Source organism: Gracilinanus agilis, chromosome 4 (assembly GCF_016433145.1).
Source record: "Gracilinanus agilis isolate LMUSP501 chromosome 4, AgileGrace, whole genome shotgun sequence".
NCBI classification, from domain to species: Eukaryota; Metazoa; Chordata; class Mammalia; order Didelphimorphia; family Didelphidae; genus Gracilinanus; species Gracilinanus agilis.
This window is the reverse complement of record NC_058133.1, coordinates 99,763,351-99,776,898: the sequence shown is the minus strand read 5'-3', so window position 1 is coordinate 99,776,898 and position 13,548 is coordinate 99,763,351. Positions and strand designations below refer to the sequence as shown.

The 13,548-nt window shown below is 34.4% G+C and overlaps 1 protein-coding gene across 1 annotated transcript in view; it reads right to left on the bottom strand.

The window, feature by feature from the left end:
* Positions 1-13,548, bottom strand: part of PTPRC (protein tyrosine phosphatase receptor type C) — a 140,804-nt gene that overhangs the window by 13,669 nt on the left and 113,587 nt on the right. Inside the window, exons 22-27 of the mRNA XM_044674914.1 lie at positions 10,480-10,605; positions 8,604-8,761; positions 7,825-7,960; positions 7,011-7,160; positions 4,456-4,546; positions 2,465-2,598 (exon numbers count right to left, since the gene is read on the bottom strand). Coding sequence (XP_044530849.1) covers positions 2,465-2,598; positions 4,456-4,546; positions 7,011-7,160; positions 7,825-7,960; positions 8,604-8,761; positions 10,480-10,605 — 795 coding nt within the window. The remainder of the gene's footprint in view (positions 1-2,464; positions 2,599-4,455; positions 4,547-7,010; positions 7,161-7,824; positions 7,961-8,603; positions 8,762-10,479; positions 10,606-13,548) is intronic.

The following is a 13,548-nucleotide window of genomic DNA, read 5'->3' as shown; positions in this document are numbered from 1 at the left end:
TTTTGAGTATACTAAAAGTTCTTGTATAAATAAAATAATGTTGCCAAGATTAGCACTAGGTTGGGAAAATAATTATAGAAAGTATGTAGGATAGAGGTTTCATATCTAAAATATAGAGAACCTTATAAAATATTTAAGAATGGTCAAAAGACAAAAATAGTTTTTGGATGAAGAAATCAAAGCTATATATAACAATATAAAAATGCTCTAAATCATTATTGATGAGAAAAATGCAAATTAAACAACCCTTGATATCATCTCACTCCTATCAGATGGTCTAAAATGAAGAAAGGGCAAAATGACAAATATTGTAGAGGATGTAGAAAAATAGGAACATATACACTGTTATTAGAACTGATCCAACCATTTTAGAGACCAATCTGGAATTATGCTCAAAGTTATAAAACTGTGTATACCTTTTGATTCAGTAATACCACTATTAAGTTTATTTCCTAAGATGATTAAGGGAAAAGGACAAGAAACTATATGTTCCAAAATATTTATAGCAGCTCTTTGTGGTGTCAAAGAACTAGAAATTGAAAGGATGCCCATCAATTGGGAAATGGCTAAACTTGAATACTACTGCAATGTAAGAAGTTATGAGCAGGTTAATTTTTGGGAAAACCTCATAAAGTCTATATGAAATTATGATGAGTGAAACAAACAGAATCAAGAGAACATTATATAAAGCAACAGAAATACTGTGTAAGGAATGACTTGTAAGGAAGGAATATATATATATATGCATACATAAATATATCTTTTTTGTCAAATGATGCCTTCTCTAATAGGGATGAGAGATAGAGAAGGAGTTAACTGGGTATTTTAAGGTAACAAACAAATAAATTTAAGTTTTAAAAATATATTTCCAGAGAAATTGAAGATACAAAGCTCATAGACCAGTAATGTATGTGACGTTCACATGCAAATAAAAATTAAATGAAAACGTTTTATTAGTAAAGAAAAAAACTTTAAATATAAAAAAACAAATATTTCTACCACAAATAGTTTCAGACCTGTTAAATGGAAACATTTTACCTAAATCACTTTAAAATTGACTTTCTAAAACCTGCTTTTATATAAAATTAATGCTAAATAGGACATGAAAGAAATCATGGTAGAATGACTAGAAAGCTAGACTTGGAGCCAGGAAGATCCAGGTTTAAGTCTCATCTCTGATACATAATACTGGAGCACTCTAGGCAAATAAAAATCTCTGAGTGTCCTAGACAACTCTTTAAGCCTAGATTAACAGAGAAGGTCTTGATCTCTACCAGAAAAAGGAAGTCTTTCATTGTGAAGTTCCCTGTATCAATGAAATCAGAGAGCTAGTCCCTATCCCTAGTTTATGTTCATATAGAAGTGAGACAATGATATGGCCGATGTTTGCCTGAAAATTTCAAACTTAAAGGTGCCTTTATTTCGCTCGATACTCTAATTAGAATTGATTTCTTTTTATGTTTGTGGCTATATATGTATGTCAGCATGTGAGTATATGAGAGTTTTTATCTTTTTGGTTTCAATCCTTTACCTGTAATTTCATTGGTTTTGAATAATTCTTCCAATGAAGGGAGATCAGGAGCTCTTCTGCAAGTAAGAAAGTTAACTGAGGAAGTTACTTTGGAGTACTTCGAACTCATGGTCATTCAACTAGTATGGGTGTGGAGCTAGATCTTTCAAAACTAACATGACACTATTATATCCTTTACCATAATCTTGGAGTGTTTAAAAACAGAAAACTACTAAACTGTCTTAATGTATCCTCTCCCTATCACAATATATATGATAGTAATAATGTAAATGATGATAATGATCATATTAACCAGTAGCATTTATATAGTCCCTACTATGTGGCAGACACTGAGCTAAGCCCTTTACAATCCTCCAACAACCTGGGGAGGTGGCTACTATTATTATCCTCATTATACAGTTGAAAAAAATAAGGCAAAAATTGGTTAAGTGACACGGATAAGTGAATGAAGCAGAATTGAATTCAGGTATTCCTGACTCTCCATCCATTGCTCTACCCACTATGCCATATGCTTTTACACCTTTTCCTTCTTCCTGAAGTTGTATTTCATTCTATCAGTTTATGCTAGGATTCTGAAAATCACACATATTCCTTTCACTCCAGTGGTTTTCTTTACAACCGGAGCTAGACAAGAAAACCTATAGGACTTTATGAGGCCCTTAACATCCGTAAACATTCATTCACAACAAAAGAACGACCTTTGATGTGAAGTCAAAGAAATGTAAAGAAACTTTTAAAATAAAGTCCTGGAAATAAAAGGATATTTTTGAGTGAGGAAAAAAATGTAATTACACAGATTATAGCTTTAATTCACTGTGAAAAAAAAGATTAACTAAAATTTATGATATTTTTTCTGATATAAATATTTCTGATAACATGCTGAGACAGTTGAAAATATCAGTATGCTAGAATTGTGATTTTTTAAATACATACAGTTATGAAAGAAGCATTGATGTATTTGCTCGGCTCATCAGTGTCACTGTCATCATCAGATGACTCTTCTGAATCATGCTCACTCTCTTTGCTGGTCTCCAATTCATGTTTCAATAGCACTCTGTTAAAGTCATCTACATAATACAAAACAGGGAGATGAGCTATTGTCTTAAGGGCGCTAAAACTCTCTTTGTCTATAAATGCTTGAAATGTGAAAATAAACAGGGGAAAGACTTATAGGAAATATTTTAGGATGTTGATTTCTATAGCACTATGACATGAGAAGCCATTGGAAACTCCAACACAGTCAAATATTTAGTTGGTCATTATTTTTTTAAATCATTTATAATAAGCACGAACTCTAAAAATTGAACAAGATCAGGACAGAACATTACATTTATCATCATTCCAAAAATAGACATTGTATATTCTCCGTGAAACTGGCTAATGGAATTCCATGGAGTCTTTCAACCTTAAAATACATTTTTGGCCTTTGCTTAAGTGCTCATTTCACTTCTTTATTTAGGATTAAAATTTATAGCTGAAAGGGATGATGGAGGTTATTGAGTCCAAGGCTACTCCTGCATTTCACAGATGGGGAAAACACAGTCACACAGAGTTTAAGTGACTTGTCTAGGGTCACCCAGCTAAGTATTTGAATATTTGATAATTAGAATACAATCTTCCTGACTTAAGTAAAATGCTCAATCCACATGCTACAGTTCCTCCTATTCATAAATAAAATCTTTTATAAATTCTAATCAAATTTTTTGTCAACTACATGATGAATTAAGCTTAATTAAATTTTTATATTTTGTCTTCCTAATAATTCCCTTTTACTAACCCCTCTATCCATCAGGTCATATATTAATGTTTCCTTATAATAAATTAGTAAACATTTCTTCCATAGTTCCACTACATAAATTAATAAATGGTTGATTTTCTCCCATTTTTGTTAATTTAGCTCCTTGTTTCCTTGTCTATCCTCCCTTTTTCGCCTTTTGGGTCTCTGTAAGCATAATCAAATCAATACAGACTTTGCTCTTGAAAAGGGCCCATTAATCAACCCCCCCTATATCTTCACTCTCCATCTCTTATTTTCCAAATGAGAATACTGCTAACTGACCAACCCTCCTCTAGAAGATGTCTTCCCTTTTTAGAATGCAAACTTTCCAAAGGCAGAAGGTGTCTTAGTTTTGTATTTTTAATTCTAGTATTCAGCATAGTGGTTAGAACATTCTAAAGAGTAAATGATTTTTCACTAATTTATTAAAATCTATTCTCGTGTAACTCAATTATTATCTACTGTTCTGAAGGATACCTGATCAATCTAATATTTTCAACTATTGTTAATATTCATTATGTGCTTAGTAGAGGGCTTGGCAAATAGTAAGTTTTTAATAGATATTTATTGATCAGGTCATCCACATAATGATCTGATGTGAATGAGTTATCAAGATAGTCCAAATTCTTAGGTCTTAATGCCAATATTCAATTATTTTTGTTATTTTTTCATATACCAAAAATAGAATCAATCTGCCAACATGATCCCTACCACCATCTTGCCAGGTAAAAGTTCAACATGAATTGGCACAGTGATACTATAGACAAAAAAATCAAATGCTATCTTTGGCTGTTTTAAGGGAAGTCTAACTTCCAGCAACTAGGAGGTGCTAGTACCTCCATGTGCAATCTTGATCAGAACACATATAGAATATTATGCCTAATTTGAGGCAACAGAGTTTAGAGAAGACATTGGTAGGTCAAGTAGTATCCAGAAGAATATAACCAGAAAGTGTCTTGAGTCCAGGTCATGTACGGATTGCTTCAAGGGACACAGGATAATTAATCTACAGAATAGAAGTTTCAAAGGTGATATGATAGCCATTATCAAAAGACTAGCTCTAAAAATCTTTTATTCCTAGAATGGATCTAGATATTCTGATTACAGTTGTAGGACAAGGATAGACCTTGTTTAATAAAATACTCACATGGAATAATTTTGGAATTCCTATTTTTGCTTTTATTTTCTTCTTGATTTCCAGTGTGTTGGGACCTCCAGTTCCTATATGAAGGAAGTCTCTGAAAAACAAAGAGAATATACACACATTTGGGAATATTTACCAATTTCAAAATTCATAAGAAAAATCCACTAATCTAAATAATCTTCTGGGGCAGCTATTTATTCCCCAGTATTCAGTATTTTATGGACTATTATACAGGTGAATGAAATAACTACCTGGGTAGCTATGTGGTACAGTGGAAAGAGTACCAGGCCTGGAATCAGGAAGACTCATCTTCCTAAATTCAAATTTAGCCTCAGATACTTACAAACTGTATGACCTTGGGCAAGTCACTTAAATCTGCTTGCTTCAGTCAGAAGAATCAAATACAACTGAACAACAATAACAGCAATTCTCTCGTTGTAGAATATAAAATTAATCTAGGAAATGTTTGTGAGGGGTAGGTCTAATAGAATCTTCATGTACTGTCTCTAAGATTATTATGTGTGTATGTTTTTCTCTTAAAATGTTCCCCACTAAGTTTTTGATCATGTAGCCATTCTCTTGAGAAGTGAAAGAAATGAGGACTTTTAACGTATTTTACTCTGCTTTTCCTATTTAAGGAATTATGGCTCAAAGTCAAGGTGGCATTGTATCCCTCATTTCTGTATTGAGATTTTATTTTATGGTTTAGCATCAAGACAGCACTTTTAAACACTGAAGTGCCTAGGAAATTTTTCTCAGTTTGGACAGTTCTCTGAGACACATAGAACTAATTCGTCATAGCCTGTCTCTCTCCTGGACATGTTCTTTCTTCTAACCTTGAAATAGTAAACTCCTTGAAGACAGGTCCTATTTCTTTTTGATCTTTATATCTCTAAAGATCAGTAGAATGCCCGGTACATAGTTGGTACTTAATAAATGCTTGCTGCTTCCTTGTCTTTTCTGATAACTTCCATTCTTTTTACTTGTTTTTACTTTATAGTATACTCCTCTCATCACAGGGAGGAAATAAACGAGATATAAATGAATGCAAATTCACCACTGGCCTATAAAACCCATGATCCTCACTGACTCCATAATCTGTTTACCTATGAAGGATATAGACATCGACAGATACCTCATACTAGGAGGAAAAGTGGAGAGTATGACAAAAGCTGGGTGTGCCAAATGCAAGGGCAGACACACAGCCCTACTCCTTCTAGGGACAGCAGACCACTGTGCTGAAGCTTTGGTGACCTCTTGTGGGCATGGGATGGCTTCCACTAGTCATTGAGATGCAGATGTATCTTCTCTTTCCTTATCCAGATGTATCTTCTCTTTCCTTATCCCTTCCCTTGGAGATCTTATTTAAGGCTTTGAACCTTCTCTAGTGAGAATTCAATGAATCATAATAAATGAGTATTTCTTTACACCTTATTGGCCTGGCTGCCTTCTGTGAAAAACCTCTAAAACTCCAAATTGCTACTATATTAAGTTTAAAATAAGCGCAGTGCTCTATAAAAGTCAACCATGATTATTACGGTTGTTCTTATTGAACTAGGTGGCATAGTGAATGGAGAGCAGGATATGGAGTCAAAAGACTGAATTAGAATCCTGCTTCAGACATTTCCTAGCTGTATGACCTTTAGGAGCATCTTAGCTCCTAGGATTTTCCCATGCTTCTTAGCATCAATTTCCTCATCTGTAAAATAAGGAAAATAATGGTACCCCTTTCACAGTGTGGTTATAAGGGACAAATTCAAAAGTGTATATAAACAAAATACTATAGCAGCTAGATGGTTCAAGTGGATAGAGAGCCTCCTGGAGTCAGGAGGACCTGGCTGTTAATCTGACCCAAGACACTGCCTAGCTATGTCACCTTGAACAAGTTACTTAACCCCAATGTGCATTGATAGAGTTTCTGCTCTTCTGTCTTGGAATGAATACTTAGTGCCAATTCTAAGAAAGAAGGGAAAGGATTTTTTTTTAAAAATGAAAATAAAGTAAGCACTATAAATGCTTGTTACCATTATTATTATGCCACCACTATATATTTTATATACACAATGTGTATTCAGATACATAGGGGAAGAGAGAGACAGAGAGACAGAGAGACAGAGAGACAGAGAGAGACAGAGACAGAGAGAGACAGAGAGACAGAGAGAGACAGAGACAGAGAGAGACAGAGAGACAGAGACAAAGAGACTATTTGCCAGGCACTGTGCCAAGGGCTGTGTACCTAAAAAGAGGTAAAAGACAATTTCTGATCTCAGAGCAATTACAATCTAATAGAGAAAACAACATGCCAGCATACACACAACAAGCTATATACAGGAAAAATAAGAAAAAATAATTAGATGTAAGGCACTTTAGAATTAAGAGAGGTTTTTATAGAATATAGTATTTTGGTTACAACTTAAAGAAGCATATATCTTGGGGGGTAGATAAAAGGATAGGTAGATAGATAGATAGATAGATAGATAGATAGATAGATAGATAGATAGATAGATCAACAGACAGATGGATGTCAGGGTGGCATATACCATGATAACTATATTTACCTGGAATTCTGCCTCCAGTGGGGAAGGCTCACTGGGTGGATCCCTCTTTTTCATGTTGTTTAAATAGGAATGTAGCTCCGTCATTCCCACTTCAGTTTCCCCAAACTGATTGTACTCTACTAAAGCCTGATGGATGAGGATATACTGAGCCTGATGTTTCAAAGAAAATAATTGCAGTTAATACATATATTTATAAATAAATATGTATACATATATATAGTTTAGACATTATAGAAATATCAGTAAAATAGGGATCTCTAATATTCTGCTGATATTGTTACAAATAAAAATGCTAAATCTGATGCTCCATAAAATGTCATACAACAGATATATGCTTTTTGCTTACCAGTATATTTGCTCAGAAAAGAGATATAATTTACTATAGGCTACGTTTTATATTCTACTCATCATTCCTCTAAGTTTTTTTTGAATATGTTTTTAAAAACTTGATTTACAAACAAATCTGTCCACAATTTTTTGGGTGGCGATGTCCTGATTTACTAAAAACAAAAAGTTATTTAAGTTTAGAGAAAAAAAGATTCCCATGATAAGTTTTTGTGGTATCTAGCTACAAGTTGACTATAAAATACATAGGAGATGCCTAAGAAATAGTATTGAATTGATGTTTGGACGAATGGCATCCAAACAGAATTTTGCCTTCTGTGATTTGTAGCAGTAATATTCTATAACTTCAAGAAATCTGAAAGATAAATATTTTCCACTTCTTGTGGCTTTGAACACAATTTTGAGATCCTCTTAAGTTCATATTAAACCTAGAAAAATATTCGCATCTTTAAATATTCAAAATATATACCTCTACTTGAACCATCAGGCATCTCTGTCGCCGAAGCTTGACTACATAGCCATAAACATCCACTCGGTTTTCAGCTTCTAGTCCCTCAAGCATAGCATCAATTCCAATATAGGTACCTGTACGGCCAACACCAGCACTGAAAAAAGTGGGAAAACATGAAGAAAGCAATCATTTCAGAGTGATACTAAAGGAAAAAGAATTGGAGTTCACAAAATGGAAAATAATTCAATTTTGTCATTGTTGACTTTCTTCCTCATTTGACCATTTTCTTTTTTTCCTTGACTCTTATCTTCAGTCTTAGAATCAACACTATGTGGTGGTTCCAAGGCAAAAGAGTGGTTGGGGCCAGGCAATGCTGATTAAGTGTACAAGTCACATAGGCTAGGAAGTGTCTAAGGACACGTTTGAACCTATGATCTTCTGTTTCCAGGGCTAGCACTTAATCTACTGACCCCCCTCCTGATATTTGGCTTCTTTCTTTCTTTAAAAAACCTTACTTCCTGTCTTAGAATCAATATTGTGTACTGGTTCCAAGGCAGAAGAGTGGCAAGGGTTAAGCAATGGGGAGTGGGTAAGTAACTTACCCAGGGTCACACAGTTAGGAAGTGTTTGAGGCCGGATTTGAACCTAGGACCTCCCATCTCTGGGCATGGCTCTCAATCCACTGAGTTGTTTCACTGCCACCTCCATTTGAACATTTTCAAATGAGAAAATCCTGTACATATTTTAGCCTATTGTGCTCTGGGAGTCTTCTGATGGTCCCTCCTAGAGGCACTTACCTGCAATGGACAACAATAGGACCACTGAAAAAGTTACTGAAGGCATTAACTCTTCTACGCAACTTGAGGAGCAGGTGAGGATCATCTGGGACCCCATGGTCAGGCCAGCTGGTGAACTGAATATGTGTCACATCTCTCCCATTTGTTCTCTCCCTTTTCTAATCAAGACAAGATGTTTTTATTGAGATCATTTTTCTTAAAGAAAATCTTACTTATGTGAATATGTAGGGGAATATGTAGGGGAAAGGAACATAGACATAGATATTACCCACTCAGGATGCAATAATATAGAGCTAAGGCAAAGTCAAATTGTGACTACTCCTGAGTTTTATCTTAATTTCTGTATAGCTATTAGGGGATGGAGAAAAAGTGTATATTCTGTAACCAGATATGAATTTACATACATTTAGACTGACAGGACACAGGATTTTTAGGAGGAAAGAGAAAAGGGGAGGAGACAAGAGAGGAAAGAGAGCAAAGGAAAGGGGGGGAGGGGGGGGAAGGAGAATAGGAAGAAAGGACGAGAGGTGAGGAGAAGGCAAGGAAGAGGAGTGGAGAAGAGAAGAGGGGGAAAGAGTATAGGGGAGGAAAGAGGAGGAGAAGGGAGGGAAGGGAAAGGAAAGGAAGGAGAGATATCATTATTATTGCTTGTTAGTAGATGCTGTCTACTAAAATTTCCCAAAGGGCACTGCATGCTAATAGTTTCTGTCCCTTATTTATTGGGTAACTTAGTTGTAGGTCATCAAATATGAAATTTAGTCAACAAAAGGTTTTAGAAAAGTCCTAAACATGCATTTCTTTCTGCTCTACTGGCTTTGATTTACAACAATAGAAAGAAATGAATGACTTCTCATATTCTCTGCATATCACATAAAGGAATTTCAGATGATAGGAAGAACTTCAGTCAATGAAACCCTTTATAAAATTTTCAGATTTGCATTGAGCTTTCTGCCTACACTATTTTTCTTGCATCAGGATAAATTCTCCTTAAAAACAGGGACTATTTTTGTGCTTTTCTTAGGATACCCAGTACAAAGCATAATGCTTAGCACATAGCAAGCATTTAATAAATATTTGTTAACTATTTTTCCATCCTAAATCTAGGTCTTCATCCCTGCAAAATCATACCTAAAAAGTTTTGCACTGAGAATAATTGCCAAAAATATTTCCTAAATTCATTGGGGAGTAGGAGGAGTCACAGAGCCATATGGCAAGTACTTGAGCCACCAAAAGCCAATTGGGGAGATTAGATAGGAGGAGAGGAAGATGAGCTAAAGTCTTAGAGGAATTTGTGTGAGTAGCAGATGTTGGAGGAGAGAAGCCATTCTTTTTAGTTTTCTAGTTAAATTAATTTTCTTGCTAAAAGTATTCAGATAAATTGTTTTTATTGTGCTAAAGGACTACAAATGTGGTCACTGGCCTCTAAATTTGTCACCTTTAGACAAAGCTCCAGTTGCCTTTTCCACTAAGCTCTTCTTTTTTGAACTCTGATTACTTTATACTGTTGTACGTGAGTTAGTAGTTTATATCTTTACATGGTCTCTTTTATAATTGTCAATTTTGTTTTCCTCTCAAAAGATTGTCAGATCCCTGAGGGTATAAATGATGGGTTTTTTCTTCCTATTTTGAAGATCCTAGCTACTTAAATATTCATAAATTATATCAACAAGTGCTTCTTTGATCAGTGGTTCAATATGACCACCATCTTGTGAAACAGCACTAACAAGGTATCTCAGCCCACCCATTGTTTATAAAGACTAGAAAAATATACTCCCACACCAATTCAAATGTGATGTTTTCTTTATGCACAATTTATACTCAGTAGCAGTCTTTCCCCCAAAATGATTAAGACAAATATAAACAGAAATTAACTCACATTTGTAATATTCAGTTTTTGAACAATGTAATCTGGACACCGTTTGTACTCATTTATTTTTACAATAACATCTCCATACGTTTGAGAGCCCGCTTCTACTGTTGGCCAATATTCTGCACACTTGTTCTATAAAATATCAAAGTTATCAAATAAATATATTTTTCTTTGGTTATTCAAGCTTTAAATTAATATTCTTAAAAGTCAGATCTAATCAAGTTATGACTCATTTACCAGTCACACATATACCTTCAATGATTCCCTATTGATTTTAGAATAAAATACAAAATCCTCAGTCTGGCTTTTAAAACTCTCTATAATATGATTTCCATTTAACTCTCCTTTCTTATCTATAAGCATAGATTTAGATCTGTAGGGGAACTTAGAGATCATTTATCCCAATCACTTCACTTTATAAAGAAACCAACAAGTTCAGAGAGGTGAATTGTCTTGGTTCACATAGCCACTAAGTAGAAGAACTAAGAATTTTAACTCCTGTCCTCTGATTTAAAAAATCCAGTTTGATTTGCACCACATCATGTTTCCTTTTTTTCATATTACTCCTGCACACCATCTTTGAACTTCAAAGTCTTTCTCATATATAACATCCCAACTCTCTCTATTATGTCTTCAAATGGACCATTTCCTATGTACAGAAAGCACCTCCTACTCACCTCTACCTTTCTCCAGAGCTCACATTATATATCAGTTTCTACAGGAGGTTTCTCATCAGCACCCACTTCCCAATAGTTGTCAGTTCTTTCTATATCTTGAGATTACTTTGACTTGATTTTATATTTATGCGTCTTTGTATTTATTGCATTCCCCACTCCATCCTCAAAGGAGAACATATACTCCTTGAGATTAGGTTCTATTTTATAACCAAACCAAAATAGATGGCTAATAAAAGTATGTTGAATTGAATTGAATGTTGTATTCCTATGTAATTTTAATTACCTTTTAAAGGCATTTCTATACATTAATCTGCAATATTTAAGAGTTATTCTGCCACAGAGTTTGATTAAATATATCAGTGGAATCTTGAGATCCCTTTCCAAGGCTTATTCCTTATTAGTGCTCTAATACTTTTTTATCTCTTATTGTTCAATACAGGGATGATTTTAACAAAAGTTTTTTTTTTATTAAAATAAGACTATAGGGAGAAAAAGAAGTGATTGTTAGCATAAATAAATGAATCATTGGTGGTATAATTTCAGGCATCCATAAATGCATTTAAGGGTAGGGGATCTTCCTTCTCTCTTAAATCACACCTCCTGGATTACTGTCTGCTCTGCTTAAACCTGCCCTTGGTTGCATAATTAATTTTCCAAAGAATTATGGTGAAGTAGGTGAGATGGAAACTTATTCAATACATCCTACTATTGAATTAAAATAGTAAAAAAAAATGGAACTCTAGTAAATAGACAAATTTAAACAGGAAAAAATTGTTATGCATGCTAAAATGTCATATGTTAATGAGGAGACACACCTAAAGTTTTATACATATACTCATTATATGTGTGATTTTAGGTCTAAATTATAATTCACCATTCATAGTTCTATATTTGTTCCAGAGTTCTGATATCAGTAGTATAAGGAACTCATAGGAAGGAAACTCTAGTTAATAGTTTTCTGGGTAACAAAAGGATTAAATGGTTTTTTCCCATGGTCATACTACAAGTATATGTCAGAGTCAGGAGTGGAGTCCAAGCCCTTCTTTTTATTCTAATGCTTTATCATACATGGATGCATGTATATATATATATATACATACATATATATACACACACACACACATACTAGACAAGACACAGTCCCTTAGAATCCCTGATTCAAATCCTGCATTTTTATATGAAGACTTCCAGAATTACTCCAGATGTTAGTGCCTTCCTTCCCAAATTAACTTGTTTTTATTTTGTAAGTATTGTGTTTATTCTTTTATAAATAAATGTTGGTCTTCCAAAAGAAGGTAAGCTCCTAGAGAATGAGCACTGGTTCATATCTTTGTGTTTGTATAATTGGTGCTTAATGCTGTGGACTGAGTGAAATAGGGAACTTCTGATGAGGAAACCCCTTATTCCAACACAGAACTCCTCTGAAGCTTAGTCTTAAAAATTCATTCTTTCCATTCATTTATATATTCATCCATCTATCCAACCATTCATTTGCATATTCTTCCATTCATCTATTCATTCTTTTATTTATTCATCCATACATTTATTCATGTATATATTTTTATTTATATTTATCCATGTATCCATCCATTCATTCATTTATATATTTATCCAACTATCAATTTATTAACTCATTCAGTTATATATAGTCAATCAAATTCAGCCAGCCAGCCATCTATTCATTCATTAATTCACTTATGTATTTATCAATTTTTTAATCTTGTTTAGACTGGGATTATTCATGGGCCTGATCCACTCTGATCAACATGGGCACTTTGAAGTTCTACAGATTTCAGCTGGGTCATTCCTTCTTAGGCAACTTAGTGGCATCCTGCTCCTGGTGGCTTGCCATATTGATGCTAAACTTAGAGCAGACACCCAACTGGCATAGGCCACTGTAGCTCAGAACCTCTAGTTCAAGAGATTAGCCAGCTTCAGACTACGTGGTAGTTAGGTGTAACTTTCCTCCCAGGTGTAACTTTCAAAATGTCCTTACAGATGAGGAGCCTCTCTCTATCAATGCACATTGGTTCTTTCTCTGAAATTTATGTTCTTAGAGTCGCCTTGGACACTGAGATATAAATCATTAAATTATTTACTGAGGAGTATACAGTCACTATGTGTCAGTTTTGGGACTTGAAGCCAATTCTTTTTGACTTTTGAAAGCAACTCTCCATTTTGTAACAGTGTCTCTCTGGATGTAGTTATTATGGATATTATAATTCTCATTTAAATAAAAGGAAACTAAGGTGTAGAGTATCAGTAGTTTGACTAGAGCCACAGAGCTAGTCAGCATAAGAGGTGACATCCCAACTCAGGTCTTTTTGACTGTAGGATCATCTTCTCTGCCATGTTGCCTCATCTTGGTCAGTGTTTCTCCCCTCTGCCATTTCCAGAC